Source organism: Nothoprocta perdicaria, unplaced genomic scaffold (genome assembly GCF_003342845.1).
Source record: "Nothoprocta perdicaria isolate Ctin4 unplaced genomic scaffold, notPer1 scaffold_323, whole genome shotgun sequence".
Taxonomy (NCBI): domain Eukaryota; kingdom Metazoa; phylum Chordata; class Aves; order Tinamiformes; family Tinamidae; genus Nothoprocta; species Nothoprocta perdicaria.
In genome coordinates this window covers 108834-135572 of record NW_020455559.1, presented here as the reverse complement: position 1 = coordinate 135572, position 26739 = coordinate 108834, and the positions used below count along the sequence as shown (strand labels likewise).

Below are 26739 nucleotides of genomic sequence, written 5' to 3'. Positions count from 1 at the left end.
GGACCTGCCCGCGCGGCCCCCGCGCCCGCCGGAGCCGCCGCCGCGCACGGGCCGGGACAAAGGCAGGAGCGCTCCGCAGGGACAGGGCACGGATCCCGCGCTGCCCCGGCAGCCGGGCGCTCCGCCACGCACCGCTGRCTGCTTTAACCCCGGAGTTAGCGCCGGGCGAGTACGGATCGTGCGCCCGGGATGTGCTGTGAACATCCTCCGGAACGGGCCGTACGGTCAGGGCTGGAGCCCCCRCAACAGAAAGTGTTTCCAGGGCTCTTGTGAGTGAGGGGCTGGCAGATGGATCCGTTCCTCTCCCAGCGCGGTGCTCCCGCAGCGCTGAGTGTGTCGGGAGCGGTGGGATGCGCGGAGCACCAAGGAGGATGCAACAAGTTCTCCCCAAACAGGGAGCAGGGCAGGAGGAGCAGGACGAGTCGCGCTCGCTGCAGCGACGATGACCGGCTACATCCCCTGCTGCAGCTCCACAAGGTTTCTTGCTGCACAGGCCACTGCCCACGCCAGTTTAATACCATTCTGCCTCCTCCCTGCCAGACATGTTCTTCTTCATGTCCTGTTTCCTGCCTCCAGGTGCCACGGAGCAGCCTCGAGGTGGCTCCAGGGCCGGGTGGCCCTGTCCTGGTGACAGCAGGACCCACGTTGAGCAGGGCCACTCACTTCTCGCCTTAACGCCTCGTGCTCAYGGAGACCTGGGTGGGTGGGATTTGTGTCTGGGCTGCTTGGGGGTTCCCAGGGGTCGTGGGCCTGAGGGTCTGCAAGCCGAGGGCCCCCTGCACCACACACCCAGCACTGAGGGCTTCCCAGCAGATCCTCAGCTCCCCTGGGAAAGGCCGGGGGCGTCGCAGGTTGAAAGGCCCGTGGGCGGGTGGACTGCGGTGACTCACATTCCTAAAGGATGTGACCAGTGATTCAGAGCTGGAAACATAAACAGTTTATCTGGGAGGAAGGGAGATAGGAAAGAGTCCAGCTCCCGTTTCCTTCCTGGACACTCAGAGCCCCAGCAGGAAACTGCCCCCTGCAAGTCGCCCTCACTGGGGCTACTGGGCCCGGGAGGTGGCCGGGAGGCCCCTTCCCAGTCCCTGCTGCCCTGCTGAGCGTGGCCTGGGGCCCACGGACACACGATGAAGTCGGGGCATCTCCTGTCCTGGAAGAGCTAATGGACCCGCAGCACTCAATTTGGCACAGGGAACAAAAAAGTCTCCCTGTTTTCAGACAGGAGGGTGAAAGAGGGAGAGAAAGGACGTGGAAGCCACAGGCGAACGGAAAGGAGAACCCAAAGCAATGGTTGTGTCCCTGTGCTCGCCGTGCCCGGGCCTCCCCTTTGCTCCGCTCAGGCCTCGTGTTGCAGCGTCGATTCATAATAAACAGTTACCAAAATATCTTCTCGCTGCAAAAGCAGAACAACAAACACTCGCAGTTTATTTACGTATTTAACACCCTCCCATCCCCACATACCTTAGCCTCTGGATAGCAGGTGCGAAACTGCTGCTTACCAGATGAACTGGGTTTAACTGGGACATGCGGATTTTCTTGTCTCCCAGATAATCACACCGGGGTGGTCTGAGAAAGGGACCTGCTGCAGGGGACAATTTTCCCCCTCCAGAACAGACCAGGTCAGGGGGCTGGATGGGCTTCCTATGAAGCCTGGGCTCCGGGGGACCTTCCTCCCAGCTGTGCCCTCAGCAGCGCGTTTCCTCTCTCTGCCGTTACCTCCTCTCCCAGAGGCTCGGTTTTATTGAGCGTYTTTAATTTAACAAGCTGGACGGGGGAGGCAACCGGCCTCCTGCTGATGAAATTGCAGAACAAACCGGGCAGCTCTGCAAGCCCCGCTCGGGACCGTGAGGGCAGCGCCGGGAGCTCAGGAGCCGGAGYGGGATATGGGGGGGCCTTGGCCTCCGAACCCCCGGCAGGGAGGGCAGCAAGATGGTAAGTGGGGACACGGGGAGGCTGCAATCCACAGGCTCAGGAACCGGGCAGAAAACACCAGGCGGAACAAGAGCAGTGCATCAAGCTGTTCCAACCCTTTGGTTACAAAGAAAGGGAGAGCTGGAAATGAAGGAGAATATCGTATTTCATACGTCTCAAAAGGTTTTGATATTTCCTAGATGAAAACTTTCTCCAGAGTTTTGATGCTGAAAAAAACAAGCCCTTCCGCAGCTGAGCAGAACCCATTTCCGCAGTGTTTCAGTGCATTTTGTGCTGCAAAAGCAGCATTAGTGCCAAAACTTTGCCCAGCTCCGGTCACATCCAGCCTTGGCACCAGGCAGAGGCATCACGTCCCTTTCCGTCCTTTATCGGAACATCCTCCACGTATCAGCAGCTCGCGCTGGGTATTCCAGCAGGCGCCTGTGGAAACAGCAAGGGACATTATTCCGTCCACATTCCCCAGCTATTCCTGCTCCTTGAACAGCCAGGGGCTGTGGCCAAAAGAAGAAATTGCAAGGCTCCTGCCGTTGTGCACGGAGCTTCGCAATCGCCCAATAAATCTCCATCTGCAGGAGCATTAGTCACCCGTGCCAAGGGAAGCAGCAAGGGCTTGAAAGCCCGAGACTCTCCCATTTTGCTCCTGCGAGCGTGGAACAATGCAAACTGAGCCACAAAAAGCCCCGGATCAGGTGCGTGATAAAGGAACCGGCCTCCCAGAGAGGTTTCCCACCTCCTACCAAGGGCCCTGCTGTTTCCCTTTCAGCTCAGACATTTTTTTTTCCATGAGAAAATGCCCCTTGGAAACGGATTTTTACTGAGGGGGGACTTTTGTTCGAGATGCCCCAATCTGAGGCCATGCGCTTTTCCTTCCAGATGGGAAACCAGAATCTTCCCAAGCCGCTGGACGAGGCTCCCAGGAGCTGCCTCTCTGCCCCCCATCCAGGGAGTGGCATAGCCCCCAAAATGCAAGTTAATAACCCCAAACAGGTGCTGGGCTAAAATACTCCTGAATCTGGTTCCTGCACCCACTGGCCTCACAAAAAGCTCTTCAAGAAAAGGCAGAGCAAAACCCAGGGGCTGAAAGTTGAAGCAAGTCCAGTTTTAGCTACCGTGCGGACTTAAAAGGCAACCAAAAAAGCCCAAGGGGGACGGACAGGCTGCGGCTACGTGCCTGGAGATGAAGACCATGGTCTGTAAGCGATGGCATCCCACCAGGAGCAACGTGCAACGGTCCCGAGGGAGGAAGGGAAACGCTCTGGACGCTGCGGCTGGGCCGTGTGCCCTGCGCCCGGGCACCCTCCACCGCGCACGAACCGTCGCCGMTTCAGCTCCGCAGGGACGCTCGGGGATGGACGGGCGCCCGCTGACCTTGCTGCAGGGCATTAAGCCAGAGAAATGAGTCCGAGCTCAAGTACTTTCCATCCCCAGCAGCTCTGCAGAGCTCTGGGGGAGGCGGACACTCAGCCCTACCTAACGATGGCAAAGCAAGAGCTCGAGGAGAGAAGTGCTTGTGGTGGGCACTGAACCCAGGCGCCCAGGCTGGTAGTACCTGTATTGACTCCAACCTGTGCTGCTTTTCACAGCCCCTCTGTGCAAATAAAAGGAAACTTGGGAAGTAAATTCCTCTTGAAAGGTCAAAAAGGAACCTGTATTTCCTCCAGCAGGACGAGAGGGCTGGGGTCACGGCTCTCGGCCTGTTTTTGGTTCACAACAGGGGAGCAGGGGGGCACAGGGTGCTGTGCTGGTCTCTTAAGGTAAAAGGAAGTTAACAGGGCAGAGTGAGAACATCTACACCCTGTGCGTTACGAAGGGATCCGTGCAATCACCTAGCAGACGTGAAGTTTGGTCAAAATGGGTTATTTAATAGGATTCAAAATATACAGACAGCTGAGCAGAGCAGAGGGCTGCTAGTGCCCACAAGAACGAGCTTCGCCTTTCAGCACACGCAGGCTGGGCCAGGGTCATTAGGTGTTTGTCAGGGGCTCGTACAGGATGTCAGGAAGGACCGAGCCCAGCTTTCGTGCACAGAGCTGCRGAGACCTCACGTTCCTCCCAGGCTCTCCTGCAGGTTACGGTTCCAACGGCCTGTCCCGCTCGGAGCTGCGTTAGCGAGGAGGTGACGAGGGTGCTGCCGCCTGGGGCGCGTCCTTGGCTCATCGAAGCACTCGCAGTCACCGCCGGGTGCTTCTCGCGCACGTTGCGGCTCCTGGCGCGCCGGGGAACGGCCCGGCCCGCTCCAGCACCGCACGGGGAGCGTGGGGAAGCTACGGAGAGGCGAGACAGGAATTTCTCCCCCATTCACCGCCTGCTGCTTGACCTCGGAGGAGCGTGCGAGCCCTCAGCGCTGCGGCCGCGGAACCCAGAAGCTGTGACTTCCTCGAGGAAGCTGCCAAGCAAAGTCGAGGTTAGCAAAGGGCCAGTTTGTCACTCGCTCACAAGGAGAGTAGCTGCGCGGCCGGACTCGGAGCCTCGAACAGAGCTGCCCCGGTGCTGCAGGGCAGAGCGGGGTTGGGGGCTGCTCACTCTCATCGAGGCGGCCGAGAGGCAGCAGCCCTTGACGAGCGTGAGGGATGGAGGGCAGGGCAGACAGCACGTGAAGAGCCACCACGATGAGGACTCCCGTGCCCTGCAGTCAGGGCCCAGAAGCACCTTGTGAAAGGCTCCGGCGGCAGCTGCGGGCGAGGGCCGCGGGGCCCCGCTCTGCCCGCACGGCTGGAGCCTGGAGCCACTAATGCAGGGGGCAGGGAGAGGATGGCGGCCTCGGAGGGGGCTCCCACCTTCCCGAGGGATCCTCGCACCCGCCGGGATGCACTGCCTAACGGGAGCAAAGCGCCAAGCAGGGTCTGCAGGGACAACCGTGGCGCTGGGCACCGCTCACCCGCTTGGCCCAACAGCCACTCGCGCCTCCCGCCCGGGGCTGGGCTCTCGTCTCTCCCACGCCACGAACTGCAGGGCTCCCAAATCGGGGACAACGGCTCCTCCCAGCCTCAGCTCAGCACCCGCCGGCAGCCCCGCTCCGCCGGCAGCAACAAAGCCAGGAAAGGCAGCGCTCGGCCTTGGGCCTTCGCTCCCTCGCAGCCTTCCTGAGCGGACGAGGAGGCAGGAAGAGGCCGGGTGGAAACCTCCTGCCGCGGCTCCTGGACCTTCCACGGCAGCGCGGCCCGGTCGGCAGCCCCGCAGCTGCTCCAGCTCTGCAAGGGACTCCCGCGGTCGCGCGGGGCCGGACACGCGGCAAGAGTGACAGTTTCTACCTCGATACGTCTGCAAAGCAACGGCACCCGTTCTGTCGCCAAGCAGGCTTCCAAGGCCATTCCTACGGCTGGGATGGCGCAGTGTTTGTCCTGGTTAGAGCTGCCCCTTGCAGGGGCACGCGGGGCAAGCCGGGACGGGCGGTGGGTGCTCCGCACCCGCATCCCGGCAGCCCCGGCCCCGCAAAGCCTACAGCTCAACCCAGCCGGGCGGGAGCTGTAGCAAAGGCAGCTGCTTAATGAGGTCTAAAAGCGGGGTAAGGCTTGAGACTCATTCAATCCCTTCAAGAGGAAGAAAGTAAAAGGAAGCTCCGGGACACGGGCAGCGCTTCCCTATGGTCACTACACATCGGGGTCCATGCAGGGGGTCCGGGGGCTGCAGCCCCCAGCACCTCTCCCTGCTCGGAGCCAACGAGGCCGTGGTGCCACGAGGAGGGCTCCCCCGGTGCTGCTGTTCAGCGCTACCCACCTCCGGGTTGGCTTCTTCCTCCACGACGCCGAGCGAGTTCGCCAAACATCAACGCTTAAAAAATGAAAAAACCCAACCTACAAAAACGTGATTCCCCTAAAATAGGTCTAAAGCAGGTCAACCTGCCAAGGTTGTGAAGCATGAGGGTTTAAAAGCAAAGCCCGTGCGCGGCTGCGGCGCTTCCCGGCCCGCTTGGCACCGTTGGCAGGAGGTGCAGCAGGAGCCGGGCTCGCCCGGGGCCGCGCAGCCCAGCACAGCCCCGCGCCCTCCCTCCTCCTGCTTTATTTTTAGGCATTAGAGTCAGGCAGAGTTCTGAGCACACAATGACTTGCTTTTATTTTTAAAGGCGACTCCTCTTTATTTTGCACAGCGAGGGCGGCTCGCTCGGCGCCCGTCCCTTCGCACGCCAAAGCGGGCACCAAAGCGGGTGCAGCCCCGGGCAGCACACCCAGGGACGTGCTGTAAGCGGGAAAGTGGGGCAGGCTGCRTCCCCCTTGGATTAGGGCACAGCAGGTTTGTGCTTAACCTGCGCCCTGCACGAGGCAGCCCCAAGCACCAGCTGGTCCTCGGGGTCTTGGCTCTTCCCTTTTTAGGCAATTATTGATCATTTTTTAATCCCTCCTGCTACAAAGCTGCAAGAACTCGCTATCCATTAGCGAAGGAAAAGCTGGTTGTCCRTGGGACAAAGCCATTTGCCAACACTCAGGTCCTCATTTATAGAGTGGTTCTACCGCTGGGCAGATGCAAARGAATTGCTGGAAAATTAATCCTCAACATGAGGGATTTCATTAAGGGGYAGCTGGGCATTTCAATTCCCATAGGCTGGCCCAGCTCTGCAGCGGGTTGTTGCCTAGGTTTTTCGTGCAGGAAAACACATCCGGGAAGGCTCTTYTTACCTTTGTGATATTCAAGTCATAATAGAAGTATTTTCAGAAGGGCTGCAAAATTTCCAAGGAATAGAGGTAGCCAATCCAGTTTGATTGGAAAAACATTGAGAATTCCTTGAAAACAACAGTTTTTTTCCACCCTGCTGGCATTTCTCAAAGGATTCAAAGCAAATGCATGTCCTCATGCTCCCACATACTCAGCAGGGAGAGGGTTGCTGGTTAACAGGAACAGGGGAGCAAGAACCTACATAAGACTGCAGTGGGCCAGACTTAAGGCCGGGTCTGGGGCAAAACYGAGCACACATGATTCCAGGTGAAAATCAAAGAGCGTTTCTCTGCCTGGCCCTATTTTGCACATACATGGCTATAAATCCATAAGGATCAACGGGGCCAAATTCTCCTCGACATCATTGAGCAGCGTGAAGAAACTCGGCGCCCATGGCGAGACCTCYTTTGTGAGCACAGGTCGATGCAGAGAGGAGTATCCGTCATCCCCGCTTCAAACATCTACTTCCAGGGTGTTCGCTGGGCGCTGCAGATGGTCTCCGAAACAGATAAGCTTCCCTACAAACACATAACTAGCAACATGACCAGCTCCAGAGGCCTGTTTGTCTCCCGCTTTTTTTGCAAAGCGGGATGGATATCCCTTAAGCCCTGTCCTGCTCTACAACCACAGCTGCTGATGGCAGTTTAAGTTGGACCGGTAAGAACGATGAAAGCACAGGATTAGTGCGCTTACATGGGCTGCTCAGAGCATTAATATAAAAATCTCCTTGTTTATTGCGAGATATCAACCCTAATCCAGCAGAAATAAGCAACAGTTCATTAAAGGAAGGCCAGTGGATTACGAGAGGAGTTAGGATGTAATAAACTCTAGATTTCCTCACATCAGACACCTCAGATGTGTCCGCTGAACAAAACACGGTCCTCGCGTGCCGTGTCACCACCGGCACGAGCACAAAAGCCACTGGAAACTTCCCTTTGTTCCGCAGGTGTCCTCAGCAGGTGCCTTGCTCTGAACCAGGCCGAGCTCCCTGCCCTGGCACGACTGCTCACGGGAGGTCTCCTCGTTYGGTCTCGCTAACGTGGCCTTTCTGCACTAAGGAGAAGTTAATCCGCGAGGGAAAAGCGAATGGTGTGGGGCAGGGTTGGTTTTAGCAGGGGAACCCTGGCAAATCTCGCCCAGGAGCTGCCACGCAGGACCACGTAGTACCCACTGCTTCACAAACGACAGCCTTTCCCCCTGCCCTTCTATTTCTTTTTTAACTTCATTCTTTGAAATGCAAATTTTGATACAGTATCCTACTTTTTCTGTAAATAATTCAGGGACTGCGCCAAAACCTAGTCACGGGAGAAGCCCTAACGAGCTAATGTTACTCGTTACGGCACAAATCTATCAAGTGGAGCCCAACAGGATAGCTCCAAATCCTGCATTTCCTACAGGAAAAGTGAGAGGCAGCCCCTGCTAAAAGCCTTAAGGTGCGAAGAGGCAAGGGAGCACGTTGCCTAAACCTCACCATCATCCTCGCGAGACAACGACTTACTTGACACCTTCTTGCTTTTCTTCAAAGGGCAGCTAATATCTTTGCTGATCTGCGCTTTACTGTTCGTAGGCCTGGCTGAAACGAGATTTAGTTCAAAGGCTACGTTGTAAAGCAGAAGGTTGAGGAAGCTGGGTAATTTGCGCAGGAATTGGTCGATATGTGGGCTAATACAGATTTGCCTTTGTAACCTAGTTCCTGAAAGCAATTTGCTGCTGGGATGGCACCAGCTCAGGAGCTTCCTGGTCATCTGCTCTTAAGCTAGAATAAAGGCCCGATTTCAGAGAGAGCAGACCGCTGCATTGCCTTGCGAGTGACTGTTACTACGTCTGTGCAGCCAGCTGTGCAACCTGGAGGTCCCTCATTGGCATGAAAAGRAGGGAAAAAACTGCAGGGATTTTTTAATGGAAGAGTAGTGCATCCACACGGCCTGAAAACCAAGCCGGATTTTAGCCTGCCCTCGAGTCCACCTGTCAGTAACGGAGATGAAGGAAGTGCTGGGGTGCCACAGCCTGGCATGTGAATGTTGGGTCCGCTTGTACCTCAGCAGGGAGAGCTGCTTCTAAGCTCTTGAGGCACCCAGAGCTCTTAGTCTGCTCTGAAAACCTCATCCTGAGTGCTGAAAAGTGCAACTTCTCCCTGTTGCGGGACCGTGTGTGTCTGCATTTCTGCTCGGGGAGGTGGAAGCTCTCCTTCCATCGCAGCTTGGAGCCCYACGCTCCCTTTAAGCTCCGAGCAGCTGCTGGACAACTCCAGGGGCTCTCTCCCGGGACTTAGATTTCACACATGGGACACATGGGAGACAGGGGTCACCTGTCACATTCCCGACATTACCCTCCTTCAGATGAACAAGCAGCTCCCGGCCACATCATCATCCTTGTGCAAGGGCAGAGAACAGCACGCTGGAGAGGAGCGGGGAAGGCATGCAAAGAATTCACGGGTCGCTGCTTGGCTGGCAGGAAACCATGCTGACTGGACACAACCCTAATACATGGTCTAAATTCTCACCTGTGCCTAGATGCTCAGTTAAATAACCCGAGTTTAGGATWTGTCCCTATAACCCAGGCATTTCATAGGAAATAAATCTGGCATTCTGCCTTAATAGGGATTTGCGGCCGACCACAGCCAAGCTTTCCACCTTGCTATGAACCCCAGGGGAGAACATGACGCCCAATGGCTCGTTCAGCTTGTGGAAGGGAAATGCCACCAGCGCTGCTGCCACCAGCGCTTCGGCCACCCGGGAYGCTTTGGGGACAGTAGCCTAGGAAATCAGTGCAGCTGAGGGTGCCCAGCGCTCCCTRGCACCGCTCAGGTCATGGAGGGATGATGCACCAACGTCGGCTTCCCAACGAAGGCATCTTGGTGCAAACCAGTACGAGATGCTCCTTTCTCCAGAGAGCGATGCAAAAGACACRGGCAATACTCGGCAGGCTGTGGGTGGCAGAGCCTGCGAGCAGTTCAATCACAGCACTCGGGTCTGATCATCAGAACATCAACTTCACCGCTATCAAATGCGGTTGCTCCAACCCCAGCCATGAGACCACAGCCAGGTTTGAATTCCTGTGTACCGCACTGGCCTCTCATTCATACTGGGGTGTGCAGTGAATTATAAGCAGGAAAAGCAGCCACACGCATCTGCCTCCTTGCCCTTGAATTCAGTGTGATGTGCATTAAAACTGCAGCCTGATAAGGTGTCCCTCAGCCGTCATGAGCAGAGCCGGGCTCGGACCATTTACTATGTGAGGAAAATCCCTCTGGCATCGCAAGCGACCCTCGCGGCGGCAGCTTTATGCCCACAGAATTCCCAGTAAAGACAAGTCCTTACCTTTTAGTGTTGTGGATGGTGGTCCCACCGAGGATGATCCGCACCCCCGGGTTGGTGCGGTTAAGGTTATAGACCGCGAGCGCCTCCTCGTACGTCGCTCCTCCGATGATAAACACAATAATGTCTTGGGGCCTGCAACAGACACCAACATTCAACTAGATCAGAAAAACATAAAGGCTCCCGTGCGGGCCTGCAATAAGCCCTGATTTCTCTCCCCAGACTGTGGCCCATTTCTGTGGTGCTTTAGGCTCGTGACTGACAACAACATGTAGCCCATTAAATCACATTGTCTGTCCTAAACATTTACACAAGGCGCTAACGGTCCTTAAAAGCCTCCGTACAACACCCACACCATCCCTGCGGAGCTCCACCATGACACATCCACCAATGTTTAATGCATGATCCAGACACTGCTGTGGCTGTTTAATTAAGATCAATTTAGGAGTCAAACGAGGACAAGAGCGCTGCTCRAGACCTCTCGGGCTTGGCTGGAAGAGCGCGGATGAGCGGCAGTTTTCAGGTTTGATTACAGAGCTGGTGGGACTTATGCCCACGTTTACCTCCGGGGTTAGATCCCCTGAGCAGCCTAGGAAGGCAGGAGGTTACAGACAGGTAGCACGAGGGGGAAGGAGGGAGGGAAGTGCCACCATCTGACAAAATACAGAAGCAGACACATGTCCTGCAAATTCTGCTTTCAAAGGAAGGCTGCACCATCCTCCCCCAGTCACTTAATTCCTTGCTCTTAGGGATAGTGGAACGTGCTTGTGGCCACCATCTACGAGTAAGAGCAATTTTTGGAGGCTGCACAGCAGAAGGGTCTGGATCGCATTCTGCCAGCGGTAACCCCCGCTGCTCAAGCTACTGCCTTTCACCTTGGGGAGCAGTCAAGCCTCGACACAATTAACTTTCTGCGACAGTCTCAAAACGGATCCCTGCTCTGCACCCAAGCCCTTCTCGCAGGATGAGGCCTCTTGCTGCAGCGCAAGCTCCGCAGCAGCGGCAACGCGGCGGCCCGGGAGCCAGGGAGGACCCAGAACACACCTAGACCCCGTGGCACTGGTTCCTCACCCCACAAAGCCTCAACACCCGCCACCGTCCCGAGGACCACACGGGCACCAGAATGTGTGGCGTCGGGGCTTCTCCTTTGCTATCGCCGAGGAGAAAAGAGAGGCAAGGGCAAAACTGTTTCCGTTGTCAGAATGGGACCCTGGCTTCGAACCAGAACGTCTGCCATCAAGCTACACAGAAAGGTAAGAATAAGCAATAGAAATGACCAACCCCACTTTTTCATGAAGAAACCTGTTAGCAGTAATCTTCCCAATTTTAAGTCTGTTCTGAAAGTTTGGGTTACTTCTGGATTTGAACACACCAATGGAGACTGCAGAGCTGGCCAAAGTCTCCTCAATGGGGTGGAGAGGTAGGAGCCCGGCCCGGTGCCTGGGACCAGGGAGTCCGTGGAGTCAGGAGCTCCCTGGGGACACACAGCACTGCTAATCCCACAACAGAACAGTTGTCACGTTTGTTACATCTCTCCTATATGCACTATGCAATTTGTTGGCCTCGAGAACTATCATCAACTACAAAAACCACTTCCAGCTGCCTCCTCTAGCTTCCTCGGAAGGAACAAGGCTCAGCCAGAGCAGAATCCSCATGGAGGAGTCAGCGAGGCGCGGGCTGAGGAGATGCTCCATGTTTGTGCCCCTCTAGACCCAGCTGCCCTGGGATGATCTGGCAGGCGGGACAGCGGGGTGGGTGACACTGCCCTCAGGGTCTCGGTGACAGCCCTGCACCCAAAGACCCGGGCTCCTGTGCTGCGCTGCTCCCCGGAGGGCTGTGCTGTGTGCCCTGAGCAGGGGCATCAACAGGCAACGAGACCCTCCGTGCCACAGCCTTAAGACAAGCAGGGTAAATCCAGCAGGTTAAGGCAGCAGCTGCACATTCAGACACCCCACGAAGGCCCTGGCACCCTGGTGGCAGCGCTGGGGCAGCCTGGAGGACAGGACACCGCGGCRCCCTGCCTGCTCCGCGAGCTCCAGACCCCTCTGGAGCTGGAGGCAAAGGWGCCTGTATTTTGGGGATGGAAATTAAAGGGAAGGCCCAGCAATAACATGATAACCACTATCAGGTCTCAGGAGAGGTGTAACATACCCGAAAAGAGATGTGGAGAGGGAATAACCCAAACAGAGCGAGCAAAGAGCCGTGCCGTGCTGCAGACCGAACTGGCCATTCCTTTGAGACATGGTGCCACAGGAAAGGAAAGCTCCTGCGTGGAACTACCATGGGACAGGGGAATCACAGAATATTCGAGGTTGGAAGGGACCTCTCGAGATCATCTAGTCCAACCTTCCTGCTCAAGCAGGCACACCTAGAGCATGTGGCACAGGGCGGCATCCAGGCAGGTTTTGAAGACCTCCAGAGTAGGAGACTCCACAACCTCCCTGGGCAGCCTGTTCCACTGCTCTGTCACCCTCACAGTGAAGAAGTTCCTCCTCACCTGGAGACGAAACTTCCTGGAGACGGAACTCGGTGTTCTCAGAGTCCTTGGGGAATTACTGTTTCTATCAGGGCAAATAATAAGCAATGTTGGAACAGGAAGAAACCCCAAGACTGTTATAGGATTAGTGGGAAAGCAATCGGTGGGAGGGCTCTCCCCAGCTGTCGTGCTCCTGACAATTTGGGAGTGCRGCTCTCTCCTTGGCTTAACTACCAGTTTAAGAGCTAAGTGCTCAAACGTTTCAGAGAACAAGAAACAGCTTTGAGCAAACAAGGACATGGTCAGAGTTCTGACTTCAAAAAAAAAAAGCTGCTCACGAAACACAAATCATACTAAACAGAAGATACTACATATGCTTTAGGAATAACTCCAATTTCCATACAGTCTAGGGAAGTGTGTGTGAGCTCAGATGAAAGCGCATACAGCCAACTGGTTCCACAACACATGCCGCGAGCTGATGCTTCCAAAAAAGGAGATTTTTTCTATGCTACGGAGATACCTTCCCCATCCCTTTGGATGGGTGACAACTAGAGACATTTCTAAGTGGTCAGCTGGTTCCAAATTCTTCCTCTGCTCGAGGAATCCAAAGTGGCTTTCCCTTCCGAAAGTCAGTGGGGGAAAGCTCAAGCCCAGTCCTCACCGTGCACGTTGCTCTCGGCRAGGCCATTTCAGTGCTCCCACACTCCAGCTCTTTAAGCTTCCAAGGGCTCTTGAACAAGGTAACTTGCCAAGATGTTTCAATAAGCAGGTAACTAATTACGGTAACTTAGATACACAGAATGAGACAGATCCCATCTGGATCCAAAAGGAGCAATACGTATTTCTCTGCTGCTATTTCACAGGCTGTTACCTGGGCAAATTCCCTATTTGGGAGTTTCCTGGGTCAAAGCAGGGACAAAGCAGAGGTTTGCCCTTTAGCTGGGTCACCACACAGGTGGCCTGCCCCTTGCAAGGTGTTTTGTGCAGCACGCAGCACAGCCGGGGCTCCCCCAGCCTCCGGGGACAYGGAAAAGCTTTAGGAGCTTTTCTGGCTAGAACATTCCCGGAGCAAGGACTGCAGGCTTGCAGCAAACTGGGAAAGGATGATATTAACACAGCAGGAAACCAGGGAGAAGCAGAAGAAAGGAGAATTGCTCATTGCTCTCTCCTAGAAACCCTGCTCGGTGCTTTGCAAAGATTCCCTTTCCTGCGCTGCTGCCAATTTTCRCAGTTGCAGTTGGACCATGAGCTTCTCCTCCCTTGCAAGAGTGTAGTGTTTAATACAGAAAGAAATAGTTAAAAAGAGTCTTTTCAAATTCTTTGCTGTTCAAGCAACTGCCTCCCTTTGATCAAAAAATACAAAGCCTTTCACCCTGACCTTCTGCTGAACCTCTGCCAGTCACTGCAACGCCAGCTCCAGAGAGAAACAAGACACTGCAGCCCACGTTGCCTTGGGTTGTGATTTATTATCCTCAAGTTTTGGGAAATTAATGAATTTAAATTACTCAATTTGTTTAGCAATAAGGCTAAGCCATTAATAAACTAAGTGGGATTTTTTTTTCCAAATCTGAAAATTAAAACCAATTTAGATGAGCCCTCGTTTTCATGACACTCAATATTCACACTCCTGAGATAGCACAGAGCYGCTGCCCACTTTTTATGCAGCAAATAATAACCAGATGCAAAGTTATCTAATGAAGGCCAAAGTTTAGGACAGCTTTGCAGAACTCTGACCCAGCACAGCACTTTTGGGCCCTGCCATAGTGCCAAGGACGATCCTCAGGAAGGCTGAGTAACGAAGGAGAATGTAGAATTTGGCAGAGATCTTTTGAGATCTGTTTTACCAAAACTCTAGGACAACTGCTGTGGAAAAGRGGAGGAGGAAGAAACTTCATTTTCCTTCATCTCATCTCCATTTTGCTTCAGTTCTGAGTTAGACATGAAATCCTTCTCGTGCTTTCCTAAATAAATTCCTTGCATGTTCTTTACAGAAGAATTCTCAGAGGTGGATTCCTGTGCCCTTTTGAGGGCAACACGTGAGGGGGAATCCAAGTGAAACAAGGCTCCAGAGAACGCAGTGGGAACTGAAAAAAGCAAACGCCAGGGTCAGGAAACTCTTGTTTCTAGACACCTCTATTTTTTATGTCTACCAAAACTACCCACTCACCTTGTCCAAAATCCACCATTTTATTTTTGCAGGGAAAATCTGGAGCAAGGCAGATATTTTGTGGTATGCCAGGGACACACACAAACAAATTGTCTCTTGTATGACTATAATTCTTTCCTTATTCATAAATAAAATGATTAATGCACCCTGCTGTCAGCCTGGCATGGCGTTGGGACGCCTCCCTGTTAGGGAAGTACATTTTCAGGCTTTTATCAGGCAGATCACAATGCCCCAAGGCAGGGCTAAGGAAGGAAGGGAGCTGCCGCGTGCGGGTGCATCTCGCAGCGGAGATGAAGGAGGCCTCTCCCACTCGCCTGGCRTTTCTGGACCTTGCTGCTCAAGGCTACCTCTGTGCTGCTCCAAATGAGTCTGCAGTTTTCACGCAACCCAACCTGCCCGGCAACAGCCACCTCATTTGTTGAGAATTGCTACCGCTACCTCGCGTTTATTTTCCACCTCACCAAGAAATGTGGCAATTGCTGATAAAAAAAAAAAATGCAGCATGTGAAAGGAATAATGATTGTTCTAATACTGCAAGTAAAACCTGCTTCCTCCAAACCCCGGAGCATTTGCAAGCATTTGAGAAGATGCAGGGAACTGCTGGGATGGCCTCAACGCAGATCATCCAAAAGAACTAACTTGTGGCTGGCAAGTCAGCAGCCACAGGAGGTTCTTCTCCTCTGAGGGGACAGCTACTAGAAGGAATGAGAAACACCCAAGCAGCATGTTGCAGCTGAGCTTAATTTACAGAAAGGATACCCAGGAACTAAAGGAGGGAGTGATTTGTACAGAATGTCACTGGGAAAGACCCAGCATCCTTTCTCTGCTGATTCTGTGCCCTCGTTCTGTGGCCCACACTTATCTTTAATGACTTCATTGACGACAGATTAGCATAGCTCCAGCAAAGTCAGCTAAAACTAGACAGCCAGAGTCCTTTTCAATTACAGTTATTAACCATATTCAGCAAGATCTCATTCTCATCAGAAATAGTAACTGGCTCAGAAGGGAGAGTTAGCAGTTGGACTATTTTGGGTTCTCTACAAATAAACRCCAGATGGCATGGAATGAAGTTAGGGGGCATGGTGAACATCCATCACGTGAACAGCCTGGCAGTTTGGTGCAGTGCCTTTATTCTTTTACCTAAGCTTTTAAAACGGAAAAGTCGCATCTTGACCAGCACTGAACACAAAGTAGAGAATGCTCTTTGTCTTCTTAGCCCTCTCTCTGACATCTATTTGACAGTAAAAGACAGACCCATACAGTGAAGGTATTTCTCCAACAAGCTTAAGTTTTGTTCACCCATAAAAAACATCCAAAGAAGGAGAACTGTGGAGAGCAGCTACATTTCACTTCCCAAGAGTGTCCTGAAAGGCCCCACATACCTGTCACGGAGCGTRTTGGGACCCAGGTAGGGGTACTGGCTGTCCTTGAGCTTCCCTTTGATGAGCTGATCTAGTGTCTCTTGAAGGAGAGGCTGGTGCTGTGTATACACATTCTCAACACCCTACAGTGCAAAAGAAGCTCTTGTTATGAATTAATACAGTGAGGCAGGGGGCCCAGGGAAGTGACCAGCAGAGCCACATTTCAAGAACCACAGCATCTATGGACAGAGCAAGTGGTAATCACCGAAGTCCAGAGTAGAGGTGCTTTTCAGCAACCAGCATCTTTAATAAGAATTATGCCCTACATGTCTAGGGCAGTTACTCTTAAAGCTCTGAGAGCCACAGAGGGTGGCACTGCAGTGCACGAGAGCCCACGGAACTGTTGTTATTTCATCCCTGAAGGAGCCTTACCTTCAGCCCTTTGAAGAACTGCTTGGTGATGGCGACAGCRTCCTTGGGACTGAACAGGTCACTGCCCCGCACCCGCTTCCCTCCGTACTCCACAACGGCAGACACCAGCTGTACGGAGAGGCAGGAATAGAATCCCATGAACCCGGGAAGTGCTTGCAAGGAGTTACTGCCCACTGAGGCTCAACAGAGGTACTGAAACAACGACCAAGGAGTCAGGGAAGTCAATCCCAAGCATACAATGCAATACAGAGGCAAGGAAGAAAGGGAGAAATATTCCCTGTACACACCAAGCAAGTCAAACGCTGCCTGCGTAAGTAGGGCTTTCATTTCCATAGTCTGTTGCAGTGGCAGCAAATCTTTCATACAACGTGACATCGCTCTGTTTCTCCACCTCCTCTCCAGCTGCTCAATACATTTGCCAAGCACYGCCACCCTCTCCCTCCCGGCCAAGCTCCTTTTACAGCCTCCTCAAAAGTCCCTTGCTGCAACTATTGCCTATTCAGCAGCAGCTGAGAGGAAAAGGAGATGGGCAGGAAGGAGAAAGGCAGCGTGTTAAAGGCCCTGCTTGCAAGTTGTGGTGATATCTGACACAAAAGCATGAGCGAGAGCAGCTTGGGGCCATTAAGGATGGTTTGGCACCCGTTCCCGTGCGGTGCGCAGCCGCGGCGCTGCACTAACCTTGCGGTACTTCTCCGAGACGCCCCTGGTCCTRAGGTCCGCGAGCAGCCCGGGCAGGCTGTTGCTGCTGTGCCGCTCGTAGTGCAGCGCGTAGAGCATCACGAGCCGAGCCGCGTCCAGCTCCGTCACCTTGGGGTTCTGCAGGAGGCGCCGCACGTTCTGCAACGAGGGGMTGCGGTGACGGAGGGGCCTCCGGAGCGCCGCGGCCCGCCAGCTCCGCAGCGCTAGCTCAGGGAGCCCCTGCCCAGCGCTGCACACAGGAGGACTTCTCTGGAAGCTCCACGATCCCCACACAGGCCATTTACCCTCCAAGGAGTTCAGGTGGGATATAACTGCCTGCCCAGCTCCACAGCTGGACATGTAAGAGCTGCTCCCTGTCACTGCAACTGAGAGCCCCCATTTGCTCCCTGCAGCCGCCGACACGGGAGCCCAGCTGCGCTTAGGTGAGCAATGGGAGCAGGAAGAGCCCTAACCCTGCACTCTGAGATGCATCTCAAAGAACAAGCAGCAACTACTGAATGTGCATAGAGACAGCTGGTTAGGGCAGGACAGATGCTCTAGGACTCAGCAAAGCCCGAGATTCTCCCTGTGCTGAACATTAAAGCAAAACAGTCCATATTAGCTCAAATGCAAGAGAGCAGAAGAGCTGTCAATTTTACAGTTGGAAGCAGAAAACATGGCAGTTCCATGAAAGGAACAGAACCAGCCAGGATTTTTTCCACTCTAAATGTATGTGACCTTCAAGTGCTCCACAAAATCCCAGGGTGTCTTTGCAAGATGTTCCTGCCCTCCTCACACAGGGGAACACTCAGCGAGCAGTGCTGTGAACCGGCTTGTGAAACATTTAGTATTTACTAACTGATTCAGCAGGACCTGCTGTAACTTGTTTTGCTAGTCAGGAAAAATACAAGGTAAAGCCGTGGCTTTGAGAGGGACCAACAGGAGTTTTACCACAGACTTCACCTGCAGGGACAGGGACAGAGGCTCACGGAGATGTTGCCTGCAGGATTTGGGATCTGTACTAGCACCCCAGCGCCAATGCCTCTGTACGCTGGAAGCAAGCAAAACAGAAAAGCTATTGTCCATCTAAGGAGATGGGATTCAAAACCTCCCATTCATCTCTCAAGGCTCACGTACAATGTCAGGCTTAATAAGAGACCAGGAAAAGAATAACCAAAATGTACTGTACGCAGGGGCCCTAGGCCACCACAGAAATTAACAACTGCTGAAGTTACATCAGGGGCAGAACAATTCGGCCTTTATTTCCATCGCTTCTGTGGCCTTTCCCCTCCACTGCCATTAGGAGGCTGCAGGAGGGAACAGCCTGGGGCAACGCAGCTACGCAGCTACTTATCTCTCATGTAGCAAGACGCCAGTCCCCTGGCTTTGTATTTATTTTCTAGCTGCTACACGTTGTCCAGGAGGTCTCAGTTGTTAGAAACACAACGCAACTTTTTAGACATGTGGCTGTAAGCAAACTGCTAGCAGCTTTTGTGCTCTAGGAACTGCATATACCCGGTTAGAGCAGACCAAGACCCAACTTGCATCAAAGAAAAGTCTAGTAACCACCGAGCCGAGACAGCAGGGAGCTCAGCAGGGGCTGAGTGTCTCCATCCCTTCCCAGCTTGTTCCGCTAACAGCGGAGCTCGCAGTGCAACTGCGGAATCCCTGAGGTTGGTGTCGTGCCCCTCTCCACCGAACAGATGATAATTTCATAAAGTCAGAAAAAAAATGTTTCCCAATTGGGCTCCAGTGCCAAGCACCCAAGTTTCAATGCTCATGCTCTGAGCAGTGTTAAGTCTTCAGCAGAATTCCTGCCTGTAACATTGTGGATAACACATCACAACACACACGATGGGCTGACAGTGAGATTAGAAGTCCAATATTCAACTTTCAATCTGCATAAGCTTCATCTAGAAACAATGACAGGGCAAGGGAACCTCAAAGACTGTCTTCAGTAAATGCATTTTAGGGCTTCAATTCCACTTCGGGACTTCATCATCTAAATTCTGCCAAACAAGCTATTGAACCATCCCGAGCTCTCATGCCTGTACAACTGCAATGAATTCCCCAGGCCTATAAGGATTCACATCGGCTCGAGATCTGGCAATAGATGACAATACCTAACAGCTAAGATCGTCAYTTAGTCACCCACTTGGAGCACAGAACAACCCCAGCAATGAAGAAATGTATTTCAAATGTGTTGAAGATGCTCTGGTCAAAGCACTTCTCTAGTATTTTGTAAGGGAGGCCATTACATGGTATAGCTTCTATATTGGCTATAATAAAAATAAGGATTTTTTATATTGAGTTGCTGGGTGAATTCTGCAATAATACAGTCATTCTTAGCAAAACTGCTGTATCTCTGAATAGTCAGCAGCCATAATTCATCATTATTGACATCCTGTCAGATACAGGTCAGGTCATGGAATCCAACCAGCCATCACAGGGTCAAAACTTCAGTCTATACTCAGCTATAACAGAAGCCTCTTTTAGACTTTTTGAGTGCTTTTTGCTAAAGAAATCCTTTATCTAAGGGGCTTTTCACTGTTGAGGGCGAGGCAGGGGAGGAAAGCCACCACCACCTGAAAGAACAGTCTGGTTTAGACAATTTCACGGATCCCGTTTTCCCCTCCCCAACAAACACAAGCGGCTCCTACACAGGGGTCCAAGTTTTGTTCTAGTGACGGCTGCACAGGCAGCTTGCCAGAACCAACTGCCAGCATCTAAGGAAGGAATGCCGGATTGTGAAACGTAGAGACAGACGTTGCAAAGATGCTTCTCAAGCCAGTTATTAACTATGATTCATCCCCATCTGAACTGAACGGGGAGGAGCAGAGTAATTCTCCTGTGTAATGTCCCAACCCTGCGGGATACCTGCATGCAGAACTCCCACTGATCCTCAGGATTAGGGATCTTAAACAGGGGTGTTTACAGGATCAAACTGGGCAGAAAGAGACAAAGGGTCAAGGGTGGGTTTGGAGCAGAGGTACCTGGAGGGCACTGGAATGGTCATTCTGACAGGCCAGCTCCTGCTCCACTTCGGACACCTCCAGCAGGTTCCGCTCACCGACCAGTCGGGAGAGCTCTCCCACYACCGTCACGTGCTTCGATACCGTGCCCGACATCTTCTTGAACTGGGGGTAATTCTCCACAAATGCCTGCAATGGCGAAACAATTTCCTTAAGGTAAAAGCAAGAGACAGCAAAAGAGCTTAAACAATTTATCACCGATTTGCACTTATCCAGCATTTTGCATCTGTGAAAGCCTGTTCGTCGGGCACCTCGTTCCCAGGAGTCCATAGGATTTTCCTAGTTACAAGGAGATTTTTGGAAGGGATGCAATTTTTATTTACTCTCTGAAGAAAGGGAAACAGTCCAGAAAGTCTGCCACAATCTTTTAAATTTTGAGCACAGACTGAGATAATAGCCTGTGCTCTGAGTTGCTGCCAAGTGACCCAGCTCAGACGGGGAGTCAGCACAGTCATACTGGGTTAAGCTAAGAACTTTAAAACTAGAGTTTACTGATTCAATTCTAGGACTTCTGGATTCCTCTAAGCACACTCAGAGAGTTGTGAGAACAAGTAGGCTGGCAGACTTCCCTGCAGTGATGGGGCATGGGCTATCAGAGTGCCTAATCCTCAGAARGAGGAACCTTTTCCCTTAACCACATGTACCTTCATATCTGCTATGGATTCCAATTTCTGTTGCTCCTTAGGTTTCCTCCTCTGGAAATCTTCCATAAGATTCTTGATGTTACTGCCAATCTCCGCAAAGTTCAGGTACATGTTCTGCATGGACCAAAATATGGATCTGAGAGAGAACACTCAAGATTTTTCAGTCTTGATTTACACTGAAGTTCCCCTGCATACCACCTCCCCAAGACCCCCACCTTGCATTACACCAGTCTTCACATTGSCACAGCATCACTCTGATGCTCTAAATCCCAGAAAGATCCTCTCTCAGACATACAGTTTCAAGGCAGAACCAAGAACGGATCTTGATCCCCAAATTCAGCCACACAGGGAGATTCCGAGGATAAGAYAGACACCTACATTGGCGTAGAACTCATCATTCTCGGCTGACAGAACCACTTCCCGGAGGTCCTTGCTTATCCCAGGTACCCGAGACAGGTCAATACGGTTGTTGTTAATCCCCAGCAATTCATGAACCATAGCCTGGTATGTCCACTAATGAGGATGGTGAAAGAAAAAGGCAAATTGTGATTTCAGCARCTGAACAAACACTGAAAAAATAAAGAATTTTAGGCTGAGCTCATACAAAGCCAGTTGACACTCCTCTAACAACACATAGCAGATCCAAAGTGCTTCCCACAACCTATGGAAACATTTTAGAGCAAGAAATAAGTATTACTTCACTACAATCAGAAGGGCATCCCATTGTGCCAAGTACTGCACAAACACATAGGAAAACCACACTGATTCTGCAGTGCTTGCTTACATGCTGAAGACATGACTCTAAAAGTAAAGTGATGRGGATTAATAGTCCTGCCCAAACACTTTGTCACATTATCCCCCCGTCCTCTGTCTGTAAAGTGCCACATATTTTTGGTAGCAGAGTTTCCACAGCTACAGACTGTACCATTTCCGACCTGCTCCTGTGCTTCTTACACAGTGGTAGGAGTGTGTGTTTCTGCACATCAGGAAGTTATGAAATTTATTCTGGGAAGACTAATGTTAATCTACAGAGAAAAGTAAAAGTTGATCAGAGTGCTGACATGCCTGACACTCCATTTACATTCACTTGAATCTTCTTTTTCTGGTAGGAAATCTCCATGTTCTCAGTGCCCTGTGCTGASTGCAGTCCTTAGCTCTACACCCCAGCCTGAGAGGGGCTTCCAACTGTCAGGACACTCTAAAACACGAGTTGCAGCAGTAGCTGCTTCGCCACGGGCGTTGCGGAAGCCCTGGCTGCTGTTCTGAGGCATTACCAGCCATTACCTAATCACTGGGCTGACTTGTGTCCGAGCAGACACACAGAAATGAAWGGAGACGAGTAACAGACGGTTTGATGCCAGAATCGGCAATCCAGTTACAAAGCAGCAAAGAAAAGCATCACAGTATCTACCTCATAAATACTTCCACCCATGAGTAACAGAGAGAGAAGCACAGGAGTGCAAGGTCACTCCATAACCGTGTACATGTGCTGCCAAACAGGCGATACAAATAAACCTTTGAAGAGGAAACTGCCAAGACACAAGGTCTCTAAATGTTAAGTATAGTTTACAAGAAGTGTAAGTGGCCTGATTTTCCAGGATGCTGGCTGCATCTGCCACCAAAGCCAGAACAATCCGTTCTCAACAGCCCAAAAAGCAGGTCACAGATCAGAGAGGGATCTGAAAGGAGAGTCCAACCCACTCCTCCTGCCACATGGCTCTGTGAACTTGCCCTTGTACGACTATGAGATGATTCACCTGGTTCAGAAGTGGGGTGATAGCATCATCAGACCGGTCGACAATAAGTAGTAAAGGAGGAACCTCAGTGCGCCGAAAATCAAACAGCTCATACTCTTTAGTGATTACTTGCTGTTGAGAAAAGGAAAGAGTAACTTGGTCTTATGCATACCCCCAAAAATGTTTCATTTACRTTGACAGGTGAACAAGAATTAAAGAGCTAGTGAAAAGCAAGTTGTGCTGCTATTTTGGTTTACTTCGCTAACAGAGAAATAATACCTGCTTTCAAAAGGTATCAGGTTATCCACTGACACCTCTAACACTCCTGGGAAATATTGGTCTTGATATGGGAGCACAGACAAGGGGTGTGACCTGCCTTAGGCCACGTAATCACTAGACGCCAGACCAAGAATCCTCTGAAGAAGGGTATTTCCCTCCAATGCATTAATGCATTTAATGCTTTAAAAATTAAATGCAGTTTAAGTGTTGYGTTGAACTCATTTCACATCACTGCACCTTGACACATTCGGCCAGCCGCTTTGCTGGCTCGGAGGAGAGCTGGTAGCGAATCATGGGGCACTTCTTCAGAGACAAAAGCAGAGCCGTCAGCCCTTGAGTAGTTCTGGAGAGCTGCGCTGGATCCCAGCTGCGACCCTAGAAAGAAAGGTGCATCTAATACAGATTCACCATCCCTGAACTCTCTCTTAGATAAAAGCCTTGTTTCTTTGAAGATCAACTGTAGTTGGACTGAAGGCACAGGTACATCAAAGGCCACAACCCGGATTCTCCAATACACCCCTTCTTGCCAACTCCTTTTAAGGATCAGTTACCCCTTACGGACCGTGAACAGCAATCGCTGGGCAAGTCATGGCAGTGCCCAGTGKGTTGGGGTGGCCTCTCTATTAACCATAAAACAAGGCCCTGGAGGAGCATAAGCTTTTTTTCATACCTGGCAGCAGCCCAGGAGGTTGAGAGAAAAAACATGTGGATTCACGGCAATGTAATCTCCATAGAACTCCTGCCAACAAGCGAAAGCAAATACATTTAAGCATCTTGCCAGCCCTAATTCAGCCTACAGGAGCAAGTGCTCTAACACAGCAATACTAAGTAAATCCCTAAGCAATGTACAAGGCCCTGGAACCTGATCATTTCTCCTTCCTGCATGCCCAGCCTCACAAATCCCTGCGCTTCTGCTGACATCTCCACTGCCAGTTTCTGCTCAGTCAATTTTTTGCAACTCTAGCGCTTTGCCAATACCACAGACACCAGCAGCAGCTGCGCTGCAACCCAGGCKCTAACACCAGAAGTGCTGTCAACCCCAGGGCAAGGAAGAGCAGGACACACGTGGTTTTCTTTTTTGTACTTTTTTTAAACTCCATGTGTACAATCCCCTCGGCTTCCTCTCCTAGAGGATGCAGGGTTTCTGCATTCTGCCCAAGAGTCCCAGCCAGGCCTCTCCGAGCCACACCTGAATTACTTAGCTTGCACTTTCGCTTTGCTAGCGAGGAGATCTGCGTGAGGCATCCAAAATTCACCTGAACTTCTGCCACAACTTCCTGCTCGTCAGCCTCAGCCAGCGACTTGACATCACTCTTACTGATCACGTTACTGAAATCTGAAAGAAAACAGCAAAAGAGCAGTCAGCCTCTGGCGATAACATGAAACACAAGAAAACCACTGCACAGCACGACAGGATTTCCTCCAGAAAATAAGCACGCGGCAGCACAGATCACTGATTTCCCCCTGCAGTTATTCTGCAGGCATTATAACSCGGCTGTTCCTTCACGTATTCTCAACTAATTCGCCCTCCTTGCTGCCTTCAGCACTCATACCTAGTGCATGAGCACAGCACTAGGTCAACACGAGGGCAAGGACAGAGCTCTCCCGCCCTCTCTCTGAGCTAACCACGTTACTGCACTCGACAGAGATACAAAGGTAAAAGGTGCTATGACATTTCTTGGCAGAGGGACACCTCTATCTGCACTGAAGCCCCCAAGTGCTGCTGTATCTGTGTACATTAGGTCCCCACCATCATTTCCAAACCTGCATCCCTGTGTTCCTGCGGATCCACAATGACACCTAGAGGCCACTTCGGTCCACGGGCCTGGCGGAAGCGGAGCATGCGCCGCGCCTTGAGAACTGGACTCCCCATAACCCGCAATAGCTCCCCCGCCAAAACCCCTGAACTAGGTGGGATTCTGCGGCACGACCCCAGCACGCGCTGCTGCAGCCATCCAGAGCTGCTGCACGGCAGGGTCAGCCCAACTGGCATGTGAAGACTACTCCAAATAGCGACCAAATATTGGAATGCTATTTACCTTCAAAACCAGAGCCAGCCTTTCATGCTCTACACCTCAGTTCTCCTCCTTTACCTTCCTTCACATTCACAACGCGATATAATGCTTCAAATCCCCAGAACTTCTCTGCAACAACAAGTGTCAGAGCAGTGCATAGCTAGGATGATCCTTTGCAAAGGAAGCTCATCCCGTTTAGTTACCTTATCTTCTCTATAACACGCTTGGGAAAGAGGGCTTGACTAGAGATCCAAATAGAGGRAAAACCACATCGAGCCCGTTTTCCACACTGCCCGAGCACATTAAACCCGATGCACGCGCGGCGACGCGGCCGGCTGCGGGGCAGGGCACTCACAGATGAAGTAGACGCTGTACTTGGGCCGGCGCAGCTCCTGGACCAGGTGCTCCACGTTCTCCTGCGGGAGGAGGAGGAGGCGAGTGGCCGGGCCCGGGTGCGGTGCCCGCCGCCGCCGCCCTGCCTTACCTTGGTGGGCCGCAGGAAGCAGATGGCCCTCAGGTGCCGCATGGGCTCCCTGCCGGGCGAGTCGATGCGCTCGAAGAGGTAGACCTCGCGCTGCAGGATCTCGGACTGCGTGTACACCATGCTCACGGCGCCCGTCTGCGGGGACAGGGACGGGCGCCGCGTCACGCCGCGGCCGCCGCCTCCCTCCCCGCCCGGCCCGCGCCGCCGCTCACCGTCTCGCGGTCCATGAGCAGCACCTTCATGCCCGGCCCGCTCTCCTCGATCATCTTGGACACGTACTGCTTCACGGCGAGCACGGCGTTCATCTTGGCTCCGCTCGGCCCGGCCCGGCCGCCCGCGCGCGCGCGCGGCCTCCCTGGGACTTGTAGTCGGCGCGCGGGGCGGCGCGCGGGGGCGAAGGGGGCGGGCGGACTACAACTCCCGGCGTGCAGCGCGACGCGCGCAACGGCCCCATAACGGCCGCCGTCCAGGTGTGCGTGGGGTGGGGCTGTTGCTAAGAGCCTCTTACGGGCCTAGGGGGTCATGGTCATGGTCATGGTCATGGTCATGGTCATGGTCATGGTCATGGTCATGGTCATGGTCATGGTCATGGTGGAGGTGGTTGTAGCTATGGTGATGGTGGTGGTTGTAGCTATGGTGATGGTGGTGGTTGTAGCTGTGGTGATGGTGGTGGTAGCCATGGCTATAGCTATGGTTACGGAGGTGGTGGTGATGGTCATGGTGATATTCAAGGTCCTGCTGTCTGTGGTCACTGGTGTCATGGCCGTGCTGGTGGCGGTCGTGGTTGTGGTCATGGTGGTGGAGCCTCCTGAGAGGGACAGCAGTGCAAGACTAAACGGGCCTCTCTCTCCCAGCAGCAGGTCCCTGTTCCACTATGCCTTTGCTTGAAAAGCCAGGTAGGTCCCCAGCCTGTCTGCATCAGAACTGTGCTTTGCACCCAGGGGGATGGTAAAAAAGGCAGATTAAAATTGCTTGGGGGTGTGGAATGCCTTATTCAGGTCAGTTCTGCCCAATTAGTGATTTGTCACTACAAAATCCCWTAAGCAACCATCAAGAGGACTCAGCCCGTGAAGGCCCCGGCCYCCTCCAGCCTTCTGCAGTGTTGTGGCACTTGGCCCTTGGCCCCTTGAATGTTTTTTTCTGCATCCAGGCAGGTTTTGGAGCTCAGACCAAATGCCATCGCAAGCAGCTTCTTGGGTCCCTTCCAAAGCAAGCGCAATTGGTGGTAACCTGCAATAGTCCAGGAGGAGAGGGGAGGCCCAAAGAACACCCCGTGCGCCCGGCTGGGGCCACATCCCCTCCGCATCCCGCTCCTCTGCACGGGTAGTGTGGCCGTGTGACGGGAGCTGATGGGTCCTTTGCCAGCCTTTGAAGCAAGGGGGCCCTGTGCTGTTTATTCTGCTGCCCTCGTCATTCCCAAGTGTGACACTTTTGGAAAAGGGCTATTATGTTCCTAAAAATGTAATTGTATAATGTGCATGTTTTATACAGAAAACGGTGAGCAGGTGTTGATGAAAAATGAAAGCTATTTGCAAA

General features: G+C 52.6%; 2 protein-coding genes across 3 annotated transcripts in view; both read right to left on the bottom strand.

Annotated features, from left to right (window-relative positions):
- PLEKHO1 (pleckstrin homology domain containing O1) overlaps positions 1–1526 on the bottom strand; it is a 12084-nt gene extending 10558 nt beyond the window's left edge. Inside the window, exon 1 of the mRNA XM_026043221.1 lies at positions 1500–1526. Coding sequence (XP_025899006.1) covers positions 1500–1526 — 27 coding nt within the window. The remainder of the gene's footprint in view (positions 1–1499) is intronic.
- Positions 1527–2184: 658 nt separating this feature from the next.
- On the bottom strand, positions 2185–25512 carry VPS45 (vacuolar protein sorting 45 homolog). Of its 2 annotated transcripts, none has more exons than XM_026043188.1 (15): positions 25416–25512; positions 25204–25338; positions 25075–25135; positions 23961–24040; positions 23375–23443; positions 22942–23079; positions 22447–22557; positions 21068–21202; positions 20690–20803; positions 20007–20174; positions 17014–17172; positions 16336–16443; positions 15925–16046; positions 9903–10034; positions 2185–2352 (listed from the first exon to the last, which is right to left on the bottom strand). In XM_026043188.1, exons 1-15 carry the CDS (start codon positions 25506–25508, stop codon positions 2298–2300), a joined length of 1680 nt encoding a protein of 559 aa, XP_025898973.1. In that variant the 5' UTR covers positions 25509–25512; the 3' UTR covers positions 2185–2297. The 2 variants fall into 2 exon arrangements, with proteins under 2 accessions (XP_025898973.1, XP_025898972.1); XM_026043187.1 differs by lacking the exon at positions 2185–2352 and adding an exon at positions 3785–4318.
- Between the last annotated feature and the right edge of the window lie 1227 nt (positions 25513–26739).